The sequence below is a fragment of the Haliotis cracherodii genome, unplaced genomic scaffold (genome assembly GCF_022045235.1).
Source record: "Haliotis cracherodii isolate W230 unplaced genomic scaffold, xgHalCrac1.p SCAF_3, whole genome shotgun sequence".
Taxonomy (NCBI): domain Eukaryota; kingdom Metazoa; phylum Mollusca; class Gastropoda; order Lepetellida; family Haliotidae; genus Haliotis; species Haliotis cracherodii.
The window spans coordinates 66,363,214-66,390,592 of record NW_027266286.1 but is presented as its reverse complement, the minus strand read 5'-3'; the positions used below and the strand labels follow the sequence as shown (position 1 = coordinate 66,390,592).

At 40.4% G+C, this 27,379-nt stretch overlaps 1 protein-coding gene across 2 annotated transcripts; it reads left to right on the top strand.

Moving 5' to 3' along the window:
- Positions 1–25: 25 nt before the first annotated feature.
- On the top strand, positions 26–26,261 carry LOC139474637 (translocation protein SEC63 homolog). Of its 2 annotated transcripts, none has more exons than XM_071257725.1 (18): positions 26–197; positions 10,839–10,941; positions 11,625–11,739; positions 12,538–12,653; positions 13,042–13,103; positions 14,329–14,387; positions 14,700–14,750; positions 15,790–15,898; positions 16,181–16,275; positions 17,758–17,893; positions 18,086–18,178; positions 20,461–20,606; positions 21,054–21,201; positions 22,508–22,683; positions 23,353–23,508; positions 23,983–24,297; positions 24,937–25,143; positions 25,893–26,261. In XM_071257725.1, exons 1-18 carry the CDS (start codon positions 74–76, stop codon positions 26,031–26,033), a joined length of 2,352 nt encoding a protein of 783 aa, XP_071113826.1. In that variant the 5' UTR covers positions 26–73; the 3' UTR covers positions 26,034–26,261. The 2 variants fall into 2 exon arrangements, with proteins under 2 accessions (XP_071113826.1, XP_071113825.1); XM_071257724.1 differs by having other exon boundaries at positions 10,836–10,941.
- The last annotated feature ends 1,118 nt before the right edge of the window (positions 26,262–27,379 follow it).

Sequence of the window (27,379 nt, the reverse complement as noted above, 5' to 3'; positions counted from 1 at the left end):
TCATTTACGTAGGTTATATAAAGGGACACAACCGACTTCCTTTATGAAGACGGAAGCGACGTAAACAGTCAAGATGCCTGGCATGCAGTTTGAGTATGATGAGGAGGGGGGAACTTTCTACTATTTCCTCCTCTCCTTTTGGGGTTTAGTCCTCATACCGGCTACATATTATCTATGGCCACGTGCCAAAGCAAAAGGTAGGACTTTGACATCCATTTTGAATTTCGTATTTTGATGGGATAAATAAATCTGCTACACCCTTACAAAGTCCAAATAAATAAAAACATGGATATCCAATACTGTCTCAGTATCAGACTGTTTCAGACTAGACTTCTTTTTGTAATTTAAAACTCTCACGTGTACCCTAAGGCGTGGGATTCAGGCATTCAATAAATGGTTATGTATTTGTTCATTTAATGTTTCAATTCACACATATGTCTTGTCCCAAAGAGCCAGGTAAGGGAATACCGCAGATTGGCATATACGTAATACATCAATTATAGTATAAAAACCTAATAGTAACATTGTTAGCATTTACATGACACCTTGAATAAATTCAATAGTTTAATAATCAGACGTATGAAAATAGTATTTATGTCAATTTGTAGATTGTTCACTCATCGGTTGGCAGGTGGTCAACATCGCTATCATATGTTTTGTAGGCATAAATAATTTCTGAAAAGTTCTATTGGCTCAAGTGAAACTTTCATCCAGTAATGGGGGTGGTGGGGTAGCCTTGTGGTTAGAATGTTCACTCGTCATGCTGAAGGCCAAGTAGAGCTGGGACGAGTCCAAATTTACTACCCGGGTACCCACCACCCTATTACCCGACCCTACCCGGGTACCCGCTGTAGATATTAAGAGATAGGTACAAACTGTCCGATTTGGAAAAGTTTGCCCTAGCAAAATGTATTAACAGGTTAAGATACACGTGTAAAACGATCTGGTCATGAATACACTGAAGTTTACTGCATGAAGTTTTATCTTTATTCAAACATATACAAGTCAGAAGGAATGGGTGCATTGTCAGAGAGAAATGGGAACATTATTGATTTATAGCGTAACCATAGAGTTTTAGATAATTTTTGTCATTAAACAATGTATCACGTGACTAACCACAGGTCCGGGTAGTCCTGTGGGTACCCAGGTCCTACTCAGGACCCACCCGACCCGAGTACCCGAGTTACCCATCCCAGCCCTAAGGCCCAGGTTAGATTGCCCCTTGTGTATCCAAGCATACTGTGTTTTCGAGCCCCTAAGAAGTATTTCCCATTACGTGTCTAATAACAATCTCAATACACTAAAATAAAATTTTACCTTTGAGAACATTTATGTCTGTTAACACTTAGATGGTCAAAGGACCATGTCTTGTTAGTTTTAAAGTGATAATGCCTTGTGGAGGATTTAGATTTTTTGTTCAATGCACAACATGATCAGTCACGTGACATAACAGGCAGAAAGTTTACAACCAGCAGCTGATACATCATCGGTGCATACAATTGTTTGCAACTGCATGCAAATTTGTCATCAGATCAAATTTGATAAAATGTGCATTTGTGAAAAGTAAGTTTTGAGGTATGTTTTCATAACTTTTTGAATATCTCACCTCATGTAGCTTAATTTGTAACATAATTTCAGCTGCAAGTGACGAACACTTTGATGTCTTCAGTGGGCTTTGAAACGTCTACCTAGATTATGTCATTATGCAAGTGGTCACATGTTGTTTAGGAGCTCGAAAAGAGTGTGAAGCCATTTGCCCATTTGCTTAAATTACAATATATGAAAACCATACTCGCTCATCTAGTAATAATAAGTGACCGGGTCACAAAAGATAAATATAAAGAAAAAACCCTCTAAATCACTGATGGATCAACTTCAGAAATGTTTCCAAAATGCAATTGATATGTTAGACTCATTAAAAACATTCAAAAAGTGCTAAATTTGGTTGTGAAATCATATTTTTGAAAAATAATGATGGAACTGATTGTGAACAATGACTGAAGTAAGTAAGGATAAGATATATGGATGACAAACTTCATTATTACATTTTGGAGCAACATTTCTGAGTAGATTCTCATACTGTTATCCAGCAAGGGCTTGATAACAGTGTTAGAACCTACACTGAAATGTCGCTCCTATTTGTAATAGAAGATCCGGGGTAGAATAGGTCTTCAGCAACTCATGCTTGCCGTAAAAGGCGACTAAGCTTGCCGTAGGAGGCGACTAACGAGATCGGGTGGTCAGGCTCGCTGACTTGGTTGATGCATGTCATCTATCCCAATTGCGTGGCTTGATGCTCATGATATTAATCACTGGATTGTCTGGTCCATACTTGATTATTTACAGACCGCCGTCATATAGCTGGAATATTGCTGAGTGCTGCGTTAAACAAACAAACAAACCAGCAACTTCTAAATGCATCTCAAAGAAGTTAATGACCGTACTGGGTGTCCATGTTGTATTTATCATGTTAATGTTTACATGAGCTTGATTGTCTCCTCTGAAAGATATATTTTGGCAAAGAGGTTATCTGGTCTATGTTTAAGCTCTTTGTTTTAAATTTCATATTTCCCAATGACTGGGATGGGTCCAAATTTACTATCCTGGTACTTGCTTCAGGTCTTTAGTTTCTTCATTAGAGCCCTGGCAAAACATATTGAGGTGTAAAAAATGATTTGATCATACATACATTGAAGTTGATTGCAGCTTTATCTTAACTCAGACATATAAACATGAAGAAATGAATGCATATTCAGAAAGAAATACAAACATTAGTGACTTGTAGTGTAACCGTGGTAACCATGGAGTTGTATTGTGGTTGTCATTAAACAATATATCATGTGACTAACCACAGGTCCAGGTAGTCCTGTGGGTACCCGGGCCTTACCCACCCAACCCAAGTACCAGAGTTACCTGTCCGAGCCCTATTCTTTCCTGAGGTGTATTTTCCTCTTCATGTTTCTGTTGTAACATGGTGTAATGAAAGTGAGCGGATGCAAAGCAAGTCATGGTTGAGGTGAGTGAGTGTGGTTTTAAGCCGCTTTTAGCAATATTCCAGCAATATCATGGCGAGTGACACCAGAAATGGGCCTCACACATTGTACCTATGTCGGGAATCAAACCCAGGTCTTCGGCGTGACGAGCGAACACATTCACCACTAGGCTACCCAGCCGTCCCCATTGTTGGGTTGTTGCGAGATGTTAACAATGACAAGTATGCTAGCCAGGATAGATAGGAAAAAACTCTGTACCTGCTGTTAAGGAAGTTATCTGGCATGCCATTGAAATAATATCATCTTGGTTTTTTTCAAACAATATCGGTTATAAGAAATTAGTATTAAACATGATAGACATTCCACACCACGAAACAAGTTTGAAAAATCACAAACATAGAGGTTTCTTTTGGACTTAGAGAAAATGAAAATTTTGAATTCAAGTGGAAGTTTCCAGAAAATGCCTTGCATTTGTCTGATGCAATTCACAACAGCTGTTAAATTTTAGCTTCATTTATCATTTTGTGAGGGATGAGAAAACTGAAATGACAGTTTAATGTTTTTTACTTTTTGCTTTCTGTTTCCCATGTTTAAAGGCCTTGTGTCATCATATAATGGGGGCGGGACTTGTGTCATCATATAATGGGGGCGGGACATGTGTCATCATATAATGGGGTCAGGACTTGTGTCATCATATAATGAGGGCGGGACTTGTGTCATCATATAATGGGGGCGGGACTTGTGTCATCATATAATAGGGGCGGGACTTGTATCATGTTGTATGACAAACTAACAAAATGACACGAGCATGTTGACATTTAATGATTTATTGACCTTTGCAAGTGGTAGAAACTAACATTGTTAGTCCACTAGTCCTTATAATGATAACAAATTGCAAAACCCTTAAAAATGACATATTTCTACTAGTCCTTTTGATACCTTAACTATTGGGCAGTTTGGCAAGGATTACGGGACTAGTGCCAATTTCTAACCCTACTTTGGACAGCTGTCTCTCGTTACAGTGTCATGTTTCTTCCTTCTTCTTTTTTTTAACTATTCAGCTATTCCAGACATGCAAATAAATACTACCTCTGTAACACGCCACTAGTTACATGTGTTGGATCACGGATGCTTTGTAATCAATATTTGCATAGTGCTGTCCACATGTTCCCCAAAATCAATGAATGTTCTGCAAACCAGATGAAATAGATATGATATGACAATATAATATATGATTACATAGCAGATATAACTTGTTACCTGCCATATAGGCCAGTTAAAGTGAGGGCATGTTGCTTAAGCATGAATATTATTTACTTTGTCTTTAATCTGCAAACAAGTCTGAAAAACCATGACAAGAGTTTTCAGTGAATTAATTTACGTGTTCCTTAGTCTGTCTGAACCACAGTCCCTGAACCATATTATTTTCCTACAGTCCAGTCCTTGTGATGATATTGCCCTAAAAGATGCAAGTATAGATTTGCTGCAGGTTCAGAATATCCCATTTCACTGAGGTTCCTTTTTAATTTAAAGGGAGTTGTTTGTTTCCCTCAAAATGATATGTTTTCAGAGACTAAGCATTTGTCTTACTCCTGTTTGCTTGATGTAGGGAACTGCCGGCATGTCACATGCACTCTAATATAGTTGTGAAATATTGTTTACATTAAAACTTAATTTACATAGCTAGAGTCAAATAAACATGCCTGCACTCATCATGCTCATGGCAGCCATGCCAGGTCATACATGACATAACAATAATCTCGTGTGTGAACATGCCCCTGTCTATTCCCTGGACCTGGATCTCCTCCCTCTTCCACTGTCTCTACACTGAGCGTGGTCTATCACCTGATGCATTATCTCATGGGCAACATTACTTCGCTGATTGTTTATTGTTGCCTGTGACTGTGACTCTTACTATTTTCTTACTATTACTCAGAACTAAATAATTATCTTGCCCATGAAATCATTGTAATACGAGTTGCAACTATTTTTGTCATATGAGGGATTTATTTAGACCTGATGAGGCACTCCACTGCAAGTCTGCAGTAAAATAATGTCTGTAAAACTTCCAAAGTGGGAATTAAGAATCTCCCATTTCATGCAGGGGTCGATATAACTGGTGGCCCTTTGGCCCGTGGCCAGTTAAATTTGCAAAGGGCTTACTGAAACGTAAAGTAGGTGGCCCACCTGGCTAGTCAAAAGTTCACCACTTCTCCGTGTATATTTAGTTTTCATTAACTGGATACAACTTGTGAATCATGTAATTCTGATGTGTAAATATAAAGGATGATGAGGTCGTGGTTAAGTCAAAGAAAAATGCATGTCGATCATCTCAATAGAATAACTACTGGCTGCCATTTTGTAATGTTGTTTACAACAACAGGATTTCTCAAATGTCTTGTCGCTAAGCATGCTAACCGACTTCGGGTTCGGCAAGTTCATGAACTCCATCATTTAGTAGTTGTTCAGTTAGTTTGATGAAGGGCCAGACACTTTCAAAAAGGAAAAAGCTCTGCTGGCTACCAATTTGTTGTTAAATCTTCCCCTCTTCATGTAATAATATGCATGACTGATCCCCTGATGTTACAATCTCTATCGCTAAACAAAGATCTGAGGACATCCCATTACGGGTCAAGTCTAGACGACCTTTCATCCAACCAATCAAAGTGTCGCTTACCAGATCATGAAAGTGACAGTCTGAAAGTGTTTTCTAATCATGCAACCTCGAAAATGTTAACACAGGGTCTTCCGAACGACAGTTACTGCCGGTACGACTGATTCATTAAAAATTATTGTCTATCTCTCGCTTCCGTGGGATAAACATTTGAACAGAGGAGGTGTTGCACAGTATGTGGGAAGAACTGCCATACAATCTTAACCATATATTAGACATTCCGGAATGTTTGTTCAGTTTTCAAAATTTTAATGTGTCAACATATTTTTCAAGCGTAGTCTGAAATGGAAGTGCCATAAAGCTCGAGAAAGCTGCTTTCTAATAGGCTGAAGTCAACTTCTTGTTAGTCATTTCAGTGGTCGGTCAAAGTCCGCTAAAGGTCGTTCTGACGTGACCCGTAATGGGATGTCCTCACATTTTTGTTTAGTGGCAGCGAGAACTTCGATATGATTTTTATGAGATTGCTGATGTTATGGCTTTGCAGGCTTATCTTGTTTTTCTCTGTTATCAGGTCCAGTGATGAAGGGGCTTAGTTTAAAGTTTAGTTTTGACATTATTACACTGAATGCAATTTTTCCACACTTCCGAATTTAAGAAAATCCCAGTTTTGTACAAAATAACATTGTCTCAATTTGCTTTGTGTGGAATCATAGATCAGTCTCTACATATTTCATAGTTTCACATCATTAAAACATTCGTGAGTACCAGATGGTTTATTTTCATTTTTACCCTTGTGATGACATTTGTACAGATATTCTAAATGTCAACCAATACTGGTACTGTCAAAATATACCACTGACTGAAAATAAAAGAAAGAAGGATAACTTAGTAAACTCTAAACAGAAATCCTTCAAAATTGATTAGCAAAATGATGTGATTTGTCTCTCTTGTACTGGTAGTTATCTCCCCTGTATCCATGATTATGAAATAGTGGTGACAGACCATGCTGAGTAGTATTTACTTTAGTAGGTAGAAAATACGACCTGCGTGTACAATCACCCACAAACACTTTGGCTCCCGATATATCACAATACATTATAATATATTATCCAATCCACAGCTCAAGCAAGTGTCCCCAGTAAGACAGTCCATATTGCCCTGTGTCTACTGCAGATTATTGACAGCAAAACAGCGGTGTAGAAGTTTAGTGTAACTGTTTTTGATAAAATTGTATTTCTTTTTTTCCGTTTCATCAACAAATTTAACTTGTGTATGGTTTCAATAAGCTCCTTTTAGTATGCTTCAGACTTCCCATTGTCAAGGTTATTTATTATACCCCGACCTAAAAGGGCGAGGTATATAGTTATGACACGGAATTCCGTCTGTCCGTTCGTCCTTCTGAGGACATTTTTGTGTGCGACCTATAACTTGAAAACTACCTTGTAGATTCTTTTCAAACTTACTGAACACTTTCTATACCAATAGGAGGGGTGCAGTGTGAAGTTTGATTTCAATATTTGAATTTTCTGAAAACATAAAGCTATTTTTATTTATTAGGGCTCCCTGCCTACAAGGCAAGAGCCCTCTTGTTATTGTTCGATTTATTATTATTATTATTATTTATTATTATTATTATTCCGGCGTATTTTGTACCAATCGTAACTCCAAAACTACTGCTCAGAATCTCTTGAAACTTTGCAGCAAGATAGCTTAGCTACTGAAGTGATGCCCACAAAAATCACAAGACTCTAGACTCAAGGACTAAGGGCAGATAACTCAAAAAAACTTTAAAAATCGCAATTTCAACAGCTAATATCTCCGCCACGAAAGCTCCAAAGACTTCCAAAATTCTTGAACAGATCCGGAATCAGATGGCCAACAAATTCTCTACACATCTAATGTAGCGAAATTGCTTCGTTTGGCCTCCAGATCGGATAAAGTGTTTTTGCACTGTTTTTTACCCAATTTCTTAGTACTTGACTCCCAAAATCTCCTCAGCTCAAACTACCAGCTCAAAAGCTTCCAAACTCTCCATACTTTGTCTCCAAGTACCATACTAACAACTTCAAAGAAAAAATCCTGAGATATGTCTTCAATGGCCGCCATATTGACTCCAACTTCCGGCTCAAAGTTATTTTGAAACTTTTGATAGGACATCTTTAGCAAGCTCTAGCATTGGAAACTTATCAGGTAAGGCACTTGAACAACTTCTGTTGAATCTTGCTTTGGTTGCTGAAAAAGATCTCTTCTTACTCTTATGTCAAAAGTCACGTGATGTGGCGGCCATATTGGATTTTGCTAGCCTCTAATAAAATTACTTAGCAAACTACGTAGCTGCTAAAGTTATTCATAGAAAGTGCTACAAATTACCACAATGCACCAGCATCAGATGCTGAACATTTCATGTTCTTAGATGTTTGTCAAAAGTTGCGTCATTTAGCGTCCATATTGGATTAAAGACCGTGAAAATGCAAAAAGTGATAAAAACGGCACAAAACAGCATATATCTCCGCCAATATTGCTCCAATAGCTACCATATTTTGCATGTGTCACCGTCATGAGATACCGATCATTTTCGATTGGGCCGTCAAAATCGATATTTCCAGCCGTTTGGCCGCCATCTTGGATTTAAGTTTTTTTTTCGTCAGGTTGCCATGGAAACCAGACTTGACAACGGAGTGCATTGATATTCACAGCACTATTAGATATAGACCATGAAAAGATGTCTGCAAAGTTTCAGCTTTGTAAGTTAGATAGTTCATGAGAAAATGACAAAACAGAGTTTTGGTGGACAGACGCGCGGACGGACGGCGGACATGCATATCATCAAAATTTACCTATACATATGCTAGAACTGGTCGGGGTAATGCATAATTACCAACCACTTCCACCATACATGCAACAACAGTTGCGTGAGAGCTCGCCAAAAAAAGTACATTTTTGTTTAACGGACCACCTAAATGACCTTGACCCCGTGACCTTGGTGACCTTGAATTTTTTTTAATGGTTTTAGTCCAGCTACCCGATCCCGGGGTCAAAAGTGCCAAAATCGCAAAAATAACGATTTCTTATTAGGGCTCCCTGCCTACAAGGCAAGAGCCCTCTTGTTATTGTTCGATTTATTATTATTATTATTATTTATTATTATTATTATTCCGGCGTATTTTGTACCAATCGTAACTCCAAAACTACTGCTCAGAATCTCTTGAAACTTTGCAGCAAGATAGCTTAGCTACTGAAGTGATGCCCACAAAAATCACAAGACTCTAGACTCAAGGACTAAGGGCAGATAACTCAAAAAAACTTTAAAAATCGCAATTTCAACAGCTAATATCTCCGCCACGAAAGCTCCAAAGACTTCCAAAATTCTTGAACAGATCCGGAATCAGATGGCCAACAAATTCTCTACACATCTAATGTAGCGAAATTGCTTCGTTTGGCCTCCAGATCGGATAAAGTGTTTTTGCACTGTTTTTTACCCAATTTCTTAGTACTTGACTCCCAAAATCTCCTCAGCTCAAACTACCAGCTCAAAAGCTTCCAAACTCTCCATACTTTGTCTCCAAGTACCATACTAACAACTTCAAAGAAAACATGTATTTCTGTCAAATGTGATATATTTTCCTGATAGCCCTTGTCCTGGCGATTCCAGAACACCAAACCGTTTGTCTGTAGCTCAATGGACAACGGAGCTACAGCCGTTTAGATGTGGCACTCTTTGGCCCCAGTCCATCAACTTGCCAAATAGCACAACTCTAGACACCTGTTACTCGGGAAGTACTGGTCCGATTTCGGCTAAATTTCGTGTGTATTGGTAGAGTATTGTAGTCACGCAGCATATAAGAGAGAAATGATACATAATTTATGTATAACAACATTTGTTGCCTATTGCTCCTAGCCAGATCATTGACAGCGCAGGTAGAAACGGACTATAATGTTAAAGCGTACTGCAGACTGCTAGTGGGTAAGATCTACCGAAACTGAATATAATAATGAGCCATTGTCAACCAGTGGTACACACGGGTTTTTCTTTGCTGATTGGATGAATTGTTTTAACAAGAAGATGACAAGAAGGGACTGATATGTGTTTTTACTGTTAGATAATGTCCCAAGCCATCTCATCCCTGAGCACGGATCAAATTACAAGATCCGTTTCCTGCATATTACAATAACAAGTCACCAACACCTCTGCATCCTGAACAGACCTCTGCATCCTGAACAGACCCAGAGCCAAAATGGGAATTTTTTTCTTGGTCAAAACGGACCGGTGAAATATCCTATTGATAATCCAGGTCATATTATACTCGTACACAGTAATGCACATATCCTTCCGCATATCGGAATGCACTTATATAACCACAGTAGAAAATGTCTTAATGCTAATAGATAAGGGTCATTAAGAACTCAGTTTCAATGGTTTTTGTACTCTGTATAACCAAAGTGCAATTTTTCAAAATTACTTCTATGAATGGAAAACAGGATCCGCTGCTAAACAATTCCGATAGGGAGCCCGCCATCGCTGCTCGCAGCTATATTTTTTCTTAGAATTGTTTTACTTTACCATTTGTGCGACCTATAACTTCAAAACTAGTGCCTGGAATTTTTTAAAATTTAGTGAACAGTTTCCGTACTAATAGAAGAGGTACAGTGAAAAATTTAATTTTGATGAGTGGACTATCTGAGAAAATATTGCTTTCTTCATGTTTTGAACTTGGAATGTTTTGTTTTTTTACTTCAACTTTTGTAAGACCTATAACATGGGAACTACTGCATGAATTCTTTTCCAAGTTGGGGTACAGTATCTATTCCAATAGGAGAGTTGCAGTGAAATATCAGAGAAAATATCCCTTTTTCATGTTTTGAAATTAGAAATATGTTGGCATCAAAGTCGGGGGTATTAGTGAGTTGTGCTCACTTTTTGCCTTGTTTTTTTTTTCAACACCCAACACATGCCAGGGGAAGGAAATTAACATATTTCGTCCACTAGTCCTTATAATGATAACATATAGCAAAACCCTTAAATATGGCCTGTTTGATATCTACCCTTATGTCATTGATTGTTGTTCATAATATCAATCACTAGATTGTCTGGTTTGGGCTCAATTGTTAACAGGCTGCCAACACATCGCTGGAATATTGCTGAGTGTTGTGTAATGCAACAAACAAGTATTTGTTGTTTTCTTTAAAATGTCCCCAGACCTTTGTTAACAAGTTCCACTTACTTCCAGAAGACATACAACAGTCGCGGGTCCAGTGTAGCTGCGAGCCATGTCAGCTGAAGAAGACTCTGCTCAAGTCCAAGGACTCCTGGTTCCATGCAAAGGACAAATCCCTGTGAGTAGACTCACCCGTTGTCATCTTCCTTTAGCGTGGTAATGTCTTGCATATAGATGAGATCAAGTTTGTCATCTCCCTTTAGCATTGTAATGTCTTGCATGTAGATGTGATCAAGTTTGTCATCTTCCCTTAGCGTGGTAATGTCGTGCATGTAGATGTGATCAAGTTTGTCATGTTCCTATAGCATGGTAATGTCTTGCACGTGGATGTGATCAAGTTTGTCATCTTCCCTTAGCGTTTTAATGTCTTGCAAGGCGATGTCATCAAGTTTGTCATCTTCCCATAGCATTTTAATGTCTTACACATGGATGTGATCAAGTTTGTCATGTTCCCTTAGCATTTTAATGTCTTGCACATGGATGTGATCAAGTTTGTCATCTTCTCTTAGCATTTTAATGTCTTTCATGGCGATGTGATCAAGTTTGTCATCTTCCCTTATATTAGTTTGTGCATAGATATTAGAAGGAAGGTGATGGTGAATGAAGTTCATTACCATGATAATAGTGTGTTAGTTTTTGTAAAAAGGTTTAACTTAAAATGGTAAATGGCTAATCTGTAATTCAAAATGATACTAAGTAAAATTGGCATGGTTTGTGTTGGTTGCTTTCATCAGTCATGTCAATAGACGCTGTTCTGCATCTCCGTGTGAAATTATATTTCCATTGGTTTTTTTGTTTCAGGAAAATTGGTTTGATAATTGGCTGGCTGATCTTTTTCCTGTTGGCCTACAAAGTGTCAAAAATACAGATGGACTATGTGGAATACGACCCTTTCCAGGAACTTGAAGTTGACAGAGTGAGTATATGGATGATAGTGTGCCAAAACTGCTTTTCAACAAAACAAAAACAATACATGTTGGCCATATGATCAGTATGATGACAGAACTAATTGGGGAAACTATAGTTAGGTGCTGAGTCGTTGCTGAGGTCCAGTTATGGCCCAGCTATGGCCCAGCTATGGCCATAACCAGGTATACAGCATGATCAAGATTCATTTTAGTCCTGCTTATTTTAGTTCAGAAAGGAAACATTGATTTCAGAACAAGATATACAAAATCAACTTATAGTGGTGAATTTGCAGAAATGATCAGTCAAGCAATATTGCCATGATCAATAGTCGTACCAGCGAGAGGAATAACAGCAAGTGTTCAGACCAATGTGTGTTCTGATGAAATCGGCAAATTTCATTAAATGTTCCGTAATCTTGCTTCAATGTCATGCAGTGTTAGCGTTACCACAGAGTTGATGCTGCATGTAGTAGGGGTCATTTGACTTCCATGAATTATACACGGCCTCATTTCATTGCCTGACTGAAATTAGACAAGCATCGATATTAACCCGCTTAGGGGTCGCATTTGGATCGATGCTCGTGACATCAATCACTGGATTGTCTGGTTCAGACTCTATTATTTACAGAACGCCATCATATAGCTGGAATATTGCTGAGTGCGCCATTAAACAACAATCAAACAAACTCTACTCTTGTCACTGTTAGACCACAGAGGGGCCACATGTATGCACGGGTGATGGAAGGAACGTGTGTATATAAACCCATGGAAGGTTGACAATTAACCTTTACCAACTATGTCTACAGGGTGCCAGCCCGGGAGAGATCAAGAAGGCCTACAGGAAGCTTAGTTTGATCTACCATCCCGACAAGCAAACTGGAGACCCCAAGAAATTTATGAGAATAGCCAAAGCTTTTGCTGCGTGAGTACATTAACTTTAATAAGTTTAGTGTTCGGTTGGAAATGAACTTAACATGTATCAAAACGTATGTTTGACACATCTAAACATGCTAAAATGAAAACACATTTGGTTTATGTCCTAAGTGCAATATATATCATGTATACAATAAACTGCGGTTATAAAGAACTCAAAGTGACCACTAATTTTAGTTTAGTTTGTTAAAAGCATATATACAGCATATATACAGCAAATGGACAGGATCAAAACTCATTTCATTATATCTGTCAGTTTATTATAAGCATGATCGTTATAAAGGTACTGTATATCTAAAGGATTTTTAGGTTTGGGTTTTCCAAGATAGCTGAGTTATAATTTTGATCGGAATTTCTGATATCCCTTCATTGAACAGACTGACAGATGAGGAATCTCGCAAGAACTGGGAGGAGTACGGAAACCCTGATGGTCCTGGAGGTAAGAGCTGTGAACATGTGCAGTCTTCTGAATTGTAGAAGACAGGATAGAGTGATTGAGTTGGGTTCAACGCCACTTAAGAGCAGTATTTCAGCACATTTTGTCCTGGTGTGTCAGCTTGTTGTGAGAGGACACACAAAGTGATGCAGGTCTTGGATGTTTAACCACCAGCACACATGCTCACAGACCTGGAAATATAATTAAGCCAAACTGAACACTTGATCATAGACTCCTGGAACACCTAAGGGACACAACTCAGTAAATTAATGGATCGAAACTAGAATTAGTGATGTTCCTATTGTGATGATTATCCATGATTCACTAGGTATCCAGTACCAACTAAGTTCTAGACTACTGGTCCAAGGCTGTTTACCCTATGTTATAGATACTGTGACTTGACAGATGGCAAGTAGCATGTCAAGTCCTGTTCAGATTCAAATAGGGGCGGTCGGGTATCCTAGTGGTTAAAGCGTCGCCCTCGTCATGCCGAAGACCCGGGTTCGATTCCCGACATGGGTATAATGTGTGAAGCCCATTTCTGGTGTCCCCCGCCGTGATATTGCTGGAATATTGTTAAAAGCGGCGTAAAACCATACTCACTCACTCAGATTCAAATTAGGTGTGATCAATACTTGGATACAAAGATTTCAATGTGCATAGTTACCCCTTGACATATCCCACTGACAACAAATGTTTGCGTCGCAATTTCGGCAGAATGTACTGATAAGCCAAGGTTACTTAATTGAAGTTTATAATGTGTAAAAGTGGTTTCCTGTTTCACGTGCTATATCTTGAGTAGGGCTGTGACGATACACCAACTGTGTGATCCGATATGTATCATGATACTTACATGTGCTTTTATCTGTGGTGCGTAAGCCATCTTTTCATTAGACGGGATGGCCAAATATCTGGCACACTAACGATTTACTATTGGCAGTGTTAGTATGGCGCAACGGATGAAAATATTTATGTTTTCTCTACTCATTCTCCCTAGTCATTAGCGTTTGGTGTAACTTTTTATTAAAGAATACTATTCAAGTAAGAATCAATACTTTTTACTTTGTGTGCGATTGTGATCGATACTTGTATCTAGAAGTAGAAAGTCGCGATCCACCGATACATCCGTGTATCATCCCAGGACTAATCTTGAGTAAGGTTGTGGTCCTTTGTCTGTCCATGTCTGATGACGCTTTATGTCACATGTACTGCATGACATTGGTTTCAGCTACCAGGTTTGGTATTGCTCTGCCCAAGTGGATTGTAGAGAGAGAAAACTCCATGTGGGTAAGTAACTGACTACAATTTTAATGTTGATCTTCTGACCTGAAGCTCCTCTAGATTGCCTGGATTGGATTATGGCTGGACTATGTATTTTAATGTATTCTTAGTAATTTCTAAAATGACACGTGTTGCATAGATTACATAACTGCTATAAAATAGTGTATTAGTGTAAACTCAACTGTATTAGTGTAAAGAAAGTCATAACTCTCAAATTTAGAAAAAGTCCCCCCTCTCAAAAATATGTGCTGAGTCTCAAGGCTATGTACAGCCCTGTTTCCTGGTGTATGTGAGGTAAGCATGTGGTGTGTGTTGCAGGTGCTTGCTGCCTATCTCCTGGTGTTCATGATCCTAATGCCGATCATAGTGGTAAGTGAAACAATATCTAACTTGCCGGGCCTAACGAAATGTGTAGGCCCTGGGGCGCCCAGCAGGATAGCTCCCAGTCTGATTTACCACAAAAACACATTTGTAGCAACATGTCACAACAATATGTTGAGAGTCATTGTCAATTGTTTTGATTTGGATGATTTTAACTTTTATTATCTTGACATATGACCATGTAAAGGTAGCATTTACATTATTGAGACTTCATCTCCCAAGCCTACCAAAGAAAACCAGCAAACCAGAGTCCTACCAAACTATTGAAGACAGTAAACTAGTGTTATAACGAACTCAAAGGGACCACTAAATTTTTGTTTGTAATAGCCGTAGTTTGTTATTACCATATATACAGAATATACACAAATGGCCAGGTAAAAAATATAAGTTGGTTATATCAGTCAATTCGTTTTAAGCATGTTCGTTATAAACGTAGTTTACTGTATGTACTCACTTTGAATAGAAGTATCCGCACAAATTACAAACAAGACACAATTCCCCCCAAAATGTGCATTGTAGTGTTTAAACCTCAACAATTCCAATGGAGACCAACTAACCGAGTACGTGTGCATGATTTACTGTGTTTGGTTCCATTGAAAATGGGGAGGGTTTTATTCATTACGATGTAAACATTATGTGTCTTGTTTGTAGTTTGTGTGTCTACTTCTGCTTCCACGCTGTACATTTCCATAGTTGGGTTGCTGATCTATGGAAACATATTAACAGTGTATACATAAGACGTGTATGAGGGGCGGTCGGGTAGCCTAGTGGTTAAAGCATTCGCCCGTTACGCCGAAGACCCGGGTTCAATTCCCGACAAAGGTAAAATGTGTGAAGCCCATTTCTGGTGTCCCCACCATGATATTGCTGGAATATTGCTAAAAGCGGTGTAAAACCATACTCACTCACTGACGTGTATGAAAAAGAACTCAATTAATTATGCAGTGACTTTCATTGATTGAAAAGTTGTAATAAAATCTCCTGTTGGGTGTGTCTGTACCAGCATTATGACATCTTCTTCCGCCAGGGCATGTGGTGGTATCGGTCAATCAAGTTCAGTGGAGATCAGATCCTACTGGATACCACCCATCTCTACTTCTACTTCATAAGCCGAACTCCAAACATGATTCTCAAACGTGAGTACACGAGTTTACTGCAGAAATATTATTACCTGTATCTGTTCTTCCAGTTGTTAGTGGGTACCAAGTAGGACATGCCTGCAGCTGTCTGTGTCCATTTTGAGCGAGTCTGCTAATGCTGTTTTCTATCTCTACCTTGAGAGTTGGGAAATACAGTTTGTCTGTAATTTATGTTTTTGGATAATTTTTGTGACTTACTATTTTGCAGTTTGTAGATGGACAGTGATTTTTTAACAATACGATGCTCATTTGTTTTCTATCATCACTTCTCTTCCCTAGGTGCTGTAATGATCCTGGGAGCATCATTTGAATTTGACCGCTTTCACAATGCTGAGATCGCAAACAGACCAAGTGACAATGAAGAAATTCCAACAGTTAGTCTTGATTCTTTTTCTTTTTTGACAGATCAAACTTGAGTGTGTGAATGTTGTATTTGTTTCTGTATTTTACTGTGTTTGCAGGTGATGTTTTGTTTTTTCATCTGTGACTGTTTACATATGTTGTTTCCATGTGTGACTGTTTACATCTGTTGTTTCCATGTGTGACAGTTTACATATGTTGTTTCCATGTGTGACTGTTTACATATGTTGTTTCCATGTGTGACAGTTTACATATGTTGTTTCCATGTGTGACTGTTTACATATGTTGTTTCCATGTGTGACTGTTTACATATGTTGTTTCCATGTGTGACTGTTTACATATGTTGTTTCCATGTGTGACAGTTTACATATGTTGTTTCCATGTGTGACTGTTTACATATGTTGTGTTTCCATGTGTGACTGTTTACATATGTTGTTTCCATGTGTGACTGTTTACATATGTTGTGTTTCCATGTGTGACTGTTTACATATGTTGTGTTTCCATGTGTGACAGTTTACATATGTTGTTTCCATGTGTGACAGTTTACATATGTTGTGTTCCCATGTGTGACTGTTTACATATGTTGTGTTCCCACGTGTGACTGTTTTCATATGTTGTGTTCCCACGTGTGACTGTTTACATATGTTGTGTTCCCACGTGTGACAGTTTACATGTGTTGTGTTCCCATCTGTGACTGTTTACATATGTTGTGTTCCCACGTGTGACTGTTTACATATGTTGTGTTCCCACGTGTGACAGTTTTCATATGTTGTGTTCCCAACTGTGACTGTTTTCATATGTTGTTTCCATGTGTGACAGTTTACATATGTTGTTTCCATGTGTGACAGTTTACATATGTTGTGTTCCCACGTGTGACTGTTTACATATGTTGTGTTCCCACGTGTGACTGTTTACATATGTTGTGTTCCCACGTGTGACTGTTTTCATATGTTGTGTTCCCACGTGTGACTGTTTACATATGTTGTGTTCCCACGTGTGACTGTTTTCTTATGTTGTGTTCCCATCTGTGACTGTTTACATATGTTGTGTTTCCATGTGTGACTGTTTACATATGTTGTGTTCCCACGTGTGACTGTTTACATATGTTGTGTTCCCACGTGTGACTGTTTTCATATGTTGTGTTCCCACGTGTGACTGTTTACATATGTTGTGTTCCCACGTGTGACAGTTTTCTTATGTTGTGTTCCCACGTGTGACTGTTTACATATGTTGTGTTCCCACGTGTGACTGTTTACATATGTTGTGTTCCCACGTGTGACTGTTTTCATATGTTGTGTTCCCACGTGTGACTGTTTACATATGTTGTGTTCCCACGTGTGACTGTTTACATATGTTGTGTTCCCACATGTGACTGTTTTCATATGTTGTGTTCCCACGTGTGACTGTTTACATATGTTGTGTTCCCACGTGTGACTGTTTTCATATGTTGTGTTCCCACGTGTGACTGTTTTCATATGTTGTGTTCTCTGCTCCAGCTGATGAAACTGTTGCCGAACATCCAGAAGGAGAACAAGAAGCCGCCCCTGTGTTACCCGTACAGCATCAAGGCCCGCGCCCTCATCCTGGCTCACTGCCAGAGGATGCCCCTTCCCCCTCTCAGCCTTGACCTTGGTATGTTACAACTTACATACATCTGTTTCAACACATAGCCTCTTGAAAAAATATGTTATTTTTTTTTACCATCCTTGAAAAGATGCATCTGTAAAGTTTAGTTAGATAAATGTCTTTTATTGTAAATTGTTCTTGGAACTGTGTTCTGTTGTATTGTTTTACTGTCATGTGTATTTTGTTTTGGTTCCTCAGACAAACAATACATCCTGAACAAATGTCCATACCTCCTGAATGAGATGATCAACATTTGTGCCCAGCAGGTTGCTATGGCAATGGCAGGAAGATGTAAGTGTTGCCAGGATGTCATTCTGTGCCCACCCACTCAACCCACCCGATGAACCCATCCACCCATTTCACGAACCCTCTCAGAATGTTTATATCACCCACCCACTCAACCCGCCCAATGAACCCATCCACCCATTTCACGAACCCTCTCAGAATGTTTATATCATCCACCCACTCAACCCACCCGATGAACCCATCCACCCAATTCATGAACCATCTCAGAATGTTTATATCACCCACCCACTCAACCCACCTGATAAACCCATCCATCCAATTCACGACCCCTCTCAGCATGTTTAAATGACCCACCCACTCAACCTGTCCACTATTTCCTCTCAACCCACCCGATGAACCCATCCAACCAATTCACCAACCCTCTCAACATGTTTAAATGACCCATCCACTCAACCTGTCCACTAATCCCTCTCAACCCACCCGATAAACCCATCCACCCAATTCACGAACCGTCTCAGCATATTTAAATGACCCACCCACTCAACCTGTCCACTAATTCCTCTCAACCCACCCGATGAACCCATCCAACCAATTCACGAACCCTCTCAGCATGTTTAAATGACCCACCCACTCAACCTGTCCACTAATCCCTCTCAACCCACCCGATAAACCCATCCACCCAATTCACGAACCGTCTCAGCATGTTTATATCACCCACACACTCAACTCAGAAGCTCAGATGTATATCAGTAGTGTGTGTATAAAGTGATATGAACTCACATCATGATAATTGATATCGTTAGAATTATATTACTGTTTGAGTCACTATATGCCTGACATAATGCCGTGACACTAAATTTTAGCTCGATCACTCACTATGTTTGAAGTGTGTGTCAAGCATGTACATGGCACGCTATTGTTTGTCAAAAACAGTGACTGAAGTTGGATCAGAACGCGTCATCATGACATCCTACCCTGATGTTGTGTTTGTGTAAAATACTGTGTCACGTCTATGAAGTGTGTCAAGAAGAGCTGAGTATTGCCTTGTAATTTGCAATACGATGCGTATCTCGATACGGACTAACAAGTCAAGTGTCAAGCATGTAGAACAGTGTCACCATGTATGAAGTGTGTGTCAAGCATGTAGAACATTATGTCCCCAGGTATGAAGGGTGTGTCAAGCATGTAGAACATTGTGTCACCATGTATGAAGGGTGTGTCAAGCATGTAGAATATTGTGTCACAATGTATGAAGGGTGTGTCAAGCATGTAGAACATTGTGTCACTATGTATGAAGGGTGTGTCAAGCTTGTAGAACATTGTGTCACCATGTATGAAGGGTGTGTCAAGCATGTAGAATATTGTGTCACAATGTATGAAGGGTGTGTCAAGCATGTAGAACATTGTGTCACTATGTATGAAGGGTGTGTCAAGCATGTAGAATATTGTGTCACAATGTATGAAGAGTGTGTCAAGCATGTAGAACATTGTGTCACCAGGTATGAAGGGTGTGTCAAGCATGTAGAACATTGTGTCACCATGTATGAAGGGTGTGTCAAGCATGTAGAATATTGGGTCACAATGTATGAATGGTGTGTCAAGCATGTAGAACATTGTGTCACCAGGTATGAAGGGTGTGTCAAGCATGTAGAATATTGTAGCACAATGTATGAAGGTTGTGTCAAGCATGTAGAACATTGTGTCACTATGTATGAAGGGTGTGTCAAGCATGTAGAATATTGTATCATTATGTATGACATGTGTCAAGCATGTAGAATATTGTGTCACTATGTATGAAGGGTGTGTCAAGCATGTAGAACATTGTGTCACTATGTATGAAGGGTGTGTCAAGCTTGTAGAACATTCTATCATTATGTATGACATGTGTCAAGCATGTAGAACATTGCATCACTAGGTATGACATGTGTCAAGCATGTAGAACATTATATCACTAGGTATAACGTGTGTGTCAAGCGTATAGAACATTGTGTCCCCAGGTATGAAGGGTGTGTCAAGCATGTAGAATATTGGGTCACAATGTATGAATGGTGTGTCAAGCATGTAGAACATTGTGTCACCAGGTATGAAGGGTGTGTCAAGTATGTAGAACAGTGTCACCATGTATGAAGGGTGTGTCAAGCATGTTGAACATTGTGTCACCCGGTATGAAGGGTGTGTCAAGCATGAACATTGTGTCACCAGGTATGAAGGATGTGTCAAGCATGTAGAACATTGTGGCACCAGGTATGAAGGGTGTGTCAAGTATGTAGAACATTGTGTCACCAGGTATGAAGGGTGTGTCAAGTATGTAGAACATTGTGTTACAGTGCAGCAGAGCCCCCGCCTGGACACGGTGGAGAACCTGATGAAGCTGAGTCAGATGATCATCCAGGGTCTGGAGGAGAAGGCCAGCTCACTGCTGCAGCTGCCTCACATCACACAGGACATGCTGAGACACTTCGTGGGCAAGAAGGTGAGGTCACTGTCAATGTGAAGGTTTACTTGTGTAGAGTATGTCCTTGCTTCCCTATGCTTTCGACGATCCGGGGTAGCATAGGTTTTCACCAACCCATGCTTGCCGACTATGCTTGTCGTAAAAGGCGACTAACAGGATCGGGTGGTCAGGCTTGCTGACTTGGTTGATGCAGGTCATCGATCCTAATTGCGTGAATCGATGCTCATGATATCAATCACTGGATTGTCTGGTTCAGACTTGATTATTTACAGACCGTTGTCTCATAGCTGGAATATTGCTGAGTGCGGCGTCAAACAACAAACCAAACCAAATTCTTAAAGTACAATTGTAGATGACCACAGTGGCTGGGACGCTTCAACAAAGACTGAGCTGTGATGTGGCAAATTGAGGCTGTTCCTTGGTAATATTCACCTTGTTATCACAACAGTCTTTGCCCTGTTTCAGAGGAACATCCGCGCCATTCGTGACTTGGTGTCCATGAAGGAGGAAGACCGGAGATCGATGCTGCGTGGTCTGAATGACAGTGAATACAATGATGTGATGAACGTCTGTGCCCACATGCCCAATGTCATCATGGAAGTCACATCTGAGGGTAAGCTTTGCTTGTCCTGAAACTCATCCAACAGTAAATAAACAAGCAGAGGACATGTTTCATCACACATCACAACCTAATGAAAGGGCAAGAGCATAGGTGACCAAGTGATGTAAGAAGTCACAATTAGCTGTGCAGCATTGCATCCCTTAGCTGTGCCAGGATCTGCTGATCATGGATTTGCCCAAATTTCATTTCTTGGTCTGTTCCTTGCAGGTCACAAATGACTGTTAACCTTCTAGCACCTAACAGGCAGCTTGGGTTGTATACTCCCCAGGGAGCTGAAAATGAAAAATTGAGTGCACACTGATCCACTGACCGGGGTAATAATAATGCAGTGCTTCATGCATACGTTGTGTATATATTGAGTTATATGCTTTACAAGCAAGTCTTTAGGTGGGTCTTTGAAGGTCAAGGTCACTTGAAAGGTCATGGGGTTTCTGTTTTATAGATGTGCTGCTGCATTCATGGGATTTCCTTATTCAGAAACGATCCAACAGTGTGTGTTACAAAGTTAGCTCAAATTAGAGAATATTCTGTTTGCAGCTTTGCAGTAGAATAACTTGCAGTGATAACATTAAACCTGGAAATGCAAAGAACTTTCTTAAAATTTAGGAAGCTAGATGCATTCTTGCTTTAAATTATACTGTATTTGATAATGATGTCATTCAAATGGATGTGATATCTCAGAGCAGAAATGCATTAAGGCTCTTCAATATGTCAGACAAGTTGCATCAGTCTCCGTATTTCCCCAAACAGAAGGTAATGGTAACAGACTGTTTGGTAACAGATTTGGTTGGGTAGCCTAGTGGTAAAGCGTTCGCTTGTCACGCCGAAGACCCGGGTTCGATTCCCGTCATGGGTACAATATTTCAAGCCCATTTCTGGTGTCCCCCGCTGTGATATTGCTGGAATATTGCTAAAGCGGCGTAAAACCACACACTCACACTCACCCACCCACCCACCCACCCACTCACTCACTCACTCACTCACTCACTCAAAACCAAACCAAACCAAACCAAACCAAATTCTTTATGAACAATAGTAGATGACCACAGTGGTGGCTGGGACGCTTAAACAAAGACTGAGCTGTGATGTGGCAAATTGAGGATGTTCCTTGGTAATATGTGAAGCCCATTTCTGGTGTCCTCCGCTGTGATATTGCTGGAATATTGCTAAAGCGGCGTAAAACCACACTCGCTCACTCACTCACTCACTCACTCACTAAAAAGAAACATTGAGGGTATTTGTGAGTGTGATTTAGATGAAATACTGAATATGTATTTTCTTTCCTGTCCAATTTCAGTTCTTGATGATGAAGACAAATCTATCACTGCTGGATCAATTGTCACGGTAACAGTGAGACTGACACGCGAGGATCTGGGCTCGAAGTTAAATCGTGAGTTGCCAGCCTCCGAAGGTGTTGAAGATGTTGTAGACAACGATGGCGATGAAGAGGCTGAGGATGGTGAAGAGAAACAGGTGAGACAAAACAGTCCTGTGGTAATTCCAGGTCAGAATAGTTTCCCAGCTCCTCATGCTTGTCACAAGACCGAGACAGTGATTGGATGACCAGGCTCTGTGGTTTGGCATGGCTAGATGCTAATGCTTTCAATATCTGATTTGCTTGGTCTAGAGTTGAATTAATTACAAGCTGTGACTCTGCTGTTTCCCTTTTTTGCTAATTGACCCGTGAAGATCCTGGGTAGAAAAGGTCTTCAGCAACCCATGCTTGTTGTAAAAGGCGACTTTGCTTGTCGTAAGAGGCAACTAATAGGATCGGGTGGTCAGGCACACTTACTTGGTTGATACATGTCATTGTATCCAAATTGCATATATTGATGCTCATGATGTCTGGTCCAGACTCAGTTATTTACAAACTGCCGTCATAAAGCTGGAATATTGCTGAGTGCAGCTTAAACAACAAAAAACAACAACTGTTGGGTGACTGGACATCATATTTCTGACAGAAGAGCACCAATATTGTTCAGAATATCAATCACTGGATTGTCAGGTCTAGACTTGATTATTTACAGACTGCTGTCCCTGCTGAACTATTGAGTGTGATGTTCAACAATAAACAACTAAACTTGATGAATACATTGTGTTGGGTTTTTCTAAGATGTTGCTTTGACTTCCTTGTTCCCCCAGACAAACGCCTCCCCCCAGAACAAGCCCAAGGTGTGGGAGAAGCAGAAGAAGAAAGGAAAGAAGGGAGGAGCCAAGCAGAAGAAGAAGACCAAGCAAGCCAACCAATGGAAGGCTGCCGCTCCACCAGCCAAACCAGAAGCAGCGCAGACGAACGGGGTAAAGGTCCTATACTTGTTGTTTAGCGCACAGGCTAATGGTGTAACAGTTTTTTACTTGTTTTTGAGCACACTGGCTAATTGGCTTACAGGGGTTTTTTTCTTTTTGATTAGCACACAAGCTGATCGGGGTAACAAACCTATACTTGTTGTTAAGCACACAGTCCAACAGGGTAACAGTTTTCTGCTAGTTGATTAACAGTGTGGGTTATCAGTATTATGCATATTGATTAGCAGTGCATGCATATGAGGAAACAATCCTATTCTTGTCGTTTAACAGAGCTGGGTAATGGTCTTATGCTTCTGTTTGGCAGTGCAGCCATTTGGGGTAATGTTTCTATATATGGTTTATCTGCACATGCGTACATCTTTACTCATAGTGGTGCCTATGCTTGTTGTCAGAAAGCTGTAGGTGTGTAAAACAGTGTGTACAACGACCTTGTGCAAGCAACTTATTTTTGCTTTTATTGAACAGAAAGCAGCTAAACCAGCAGAAGCAGCAGCAGCAGATGCCGCAGATGCAGCAGACGCAGCAGATGATGATGAGCATGAAGATGTGCCCGAGAAAAAGCCACGAGACTCGCATGCTGAGGACTCTGAGGAGGAGGAGAGGAATGACTCGGAGGAGGAACAGGAGGAGACAAAGAAGCCTCCTAAAGTGGAGGAAGAGGAGAAGGATGAGGAGGAGGAAGAGGACTGGTCCAAATTCCAGGAAGAATCGAGGAAAGAGAACTCTCTAGAAACCAAGAGCAAGGAGAGCCATATTGTCCACTGCCCGTATTTCCCTACAGTACGTTGTATAATATGCTTGAACACCCTTATAACAGTAGTCAGAAAATGATTCTTTGAAGTACTGATTTTTGCTAGGGGAAGGGATCAGCTGTGGACATGTCCAGTGAACCTAAAACATTAGGTCAGTTTGTAAAATTATATTTTCCTCTTCAAATATGAATCAATTAGGTTAAGAATTGCTGCCCAAGGTATTATGTAGGTTGCGGAATAAGCTGAAGGGACCTGAGTGTGAAGTTAATACTGAATAGGAATACTGAACAGGGAGATAACTCCTAGTTGTTGTTGGGAAAACTGAACAGGGAGATAACACCTTGATGTTGTTGGCAATTCTGAACAGGGAGATAACTCCTTGACAGTGTTTGTGGGGGATACTGAACAGGGAGATAACTCCTTGATGTTGTTGGGAATTCTGAACAGGGAGATAACTCCTTGATGTTGTTGGGAATTCTGAACAGGGAGATAACACCTTGATGTTGTGGGGGATACTGAACAGGGAGATAACTCCTTGATGTTGTTGGGAATTCTGAACAGGGAGATAACTCCTTGATGTTGTTGGGAATTCTGAACAGGGAGATAACTCCTTGATGTTGTTGGGAATTCTGAACAGGGAGATAACTCCTTGACGGTGTTGTTGCAGGACAAGCAGGAATGGTGGTGGTTGTATGTGGCGGACAGGAAGCATCACCATCTCATCACCGCCCCCGTACAGATTTGCAGCCTGAAGAAGGAGGAGGAAGTCCAGCTCAAGTTCTCGGCCCCCCGCAAACCTGGCTCGTATCAGTACTCCGTCATCCTGCGCTCAGACTCATACCTGCTCGACTTCGACAAAATATCCAACATCAAGGTATGTGATCACTTTTAGAAAATGTATTTCCTTGTGTAATGTTATTGAAATCACATACACTCTTAAGAGCAGTATTTAACCCTGCATCAAGAACTCTTGTGGGGTTTCAGAGAAGAATAGCTTCTCGGTGTCAGGCGCTTGTCTGAAGAAACAAAGAAAGAGGATCATTTGGTGAGACTTGGTGACTGGGATGATTGTGTGTCTTCACACCCCTCATGGCATAGATGGTTGCTCATGCTTTCAGTCACTGGTTTGTCTGGTCCATGTGTTCCATATAGCAATCTTTGTGGTAGGATGATGGTAACTCTCATCTTTTAACATAGATTTATGATAGTCATAGCACAAAGATCACTTTGCGGAAAGGGCCCAGATTTGATTATTTTACTGAGTGCATCATTAAACACAATAAACCTTCAAAATACAAGATGGGGAAGCCTAGTGGTAAAAGCACTTAACGTCATGCTGAAGACCTGGGTTCGATTTCCACCGGAATAATGTGTGAAGCCCATTTCTGGTGTCCCCCGCCATGATATTCCTGGAATATTGCTAAAAGCAGCGTAAAAAAACTCACTCACTCACTCACTCACTCACTCACTCACTCACTCACTCACTCACTCACTCACTCACTCACTCACTCACTCACTCACTCACTCACTCACTCACTCACTCACTCACTCACTCACTCACTCACTCACTCACTCACTCACTTAGACCTAAGACAAGACTAAGATTGACCTCTCCTGTTGCAGCTGGACGTGAAGGAGGCGAAGGTGGTGTCCGACCATCCACAGTGGGACATCTCGGACGACGAGGCGGAGAAGGAGGATGGCGCGGGAGAAGATACAGAGGAAGATAGCGACTACTCTTCCGAGGAGGATGACGACGATTAGGAGGGGTGACAGGAGGGATGGGGATGATGACAGGTGGGAGGTTGTACAGAATGTTATTAATATGTTATTGATATGTTATCCAAGAGGGATGTGTTTAGGCAGGGAGTAGGGGAGGAATGCAGAAGAGGGTACGGCATATTTGTATTTAATTAGATTCGGATGAGAATGGGTGAATATGGGGGTAGGATAATAATTAAGTGGGAGGGATAAGTAATTATGGGAGTGGGTAGGTTGACGTGGGTGGGGAGGTGGTAGGTTGACGTGGGTGGGGAGGGGGTAGGTTGACGTGGGTGGGGAGGGGAGGGGAGGAGTACCGGGCTATTCCAATGTTACAGCGTGTGAGTGTACAAGCTTGTTATCTTATGTGGTATGTTCGGGGAGAGATTAGTGCAGCAGTGTTGTTCAAATGAGGTCCATGATTGGGGTCTTGTTATATCCGAGCTAGTCCCCTGGGTGATGTGTGGGCAAGCACTGAGGACAGATGTGTATATGGATGGTGTGTATGGATGTCAGAGTGATGACAGCAATAGTTGCTCCAGTCCTGACAGAGCTAATCCCTGACGGAACAACCCACAAACTACATATTCTCAAACCAGGAGGGTGTCAAGGTAAAACATTGCATCAGATATTGTCCTTCACAGAACATTAAGGGATCCGTTATTTAGTGTAAGGGTCGGCCATCTGAATTGAACGTTAAGGGATGAGTCAGTTATTGCAGGGGTCGGCCATCTTGAGTGAACATTAAGGTATCCTTTATTTAGTGTAAGGTTCGGCCATCTGGATGGAAGCAGTGGAGGACGACAGATTTAGGGTACTTAAACAATGACATTTTGTTTTTAGATATGAACTGTCTGAAATGTGTTTCTCATATTGAAATCACTTTGGCTATGTTACATTATAGGCAGCTCAAAAGTAATAAACAAGCACTTTGGGTCAGGTTGTTTTACTGCTTAAGCATACAAATTAAACATCCCCTTACTGGTATTCCCCCTGTGATAAGTGACCAGTCCCTACGTTCTTGAGGATCAGGTCTCGTAGCCTACATGTGTATCAGTGTCAGGGTAAGAAGGGAACCTGCAAGTGCTTGTGATGTCCGCTTGATTATAGCTGCTGATTGAGAATGAATGATATTTATAATATATAAGATCGAACGATCTGTCGAGTTTGAATAAGATGGTGAATGTTATATAGATGTTTTGTTCACATTGTTTTGTAATAATATGTGACCATGTTTTGAAGCTGTGTTTTGGATCCGTTTTGTAGATTTACTGCTTAACATTTTACTGCATAAACTCTTCACATCTTCGGGCATTGTTTTTTTTAATTCATTTATCAGTTGTATCACT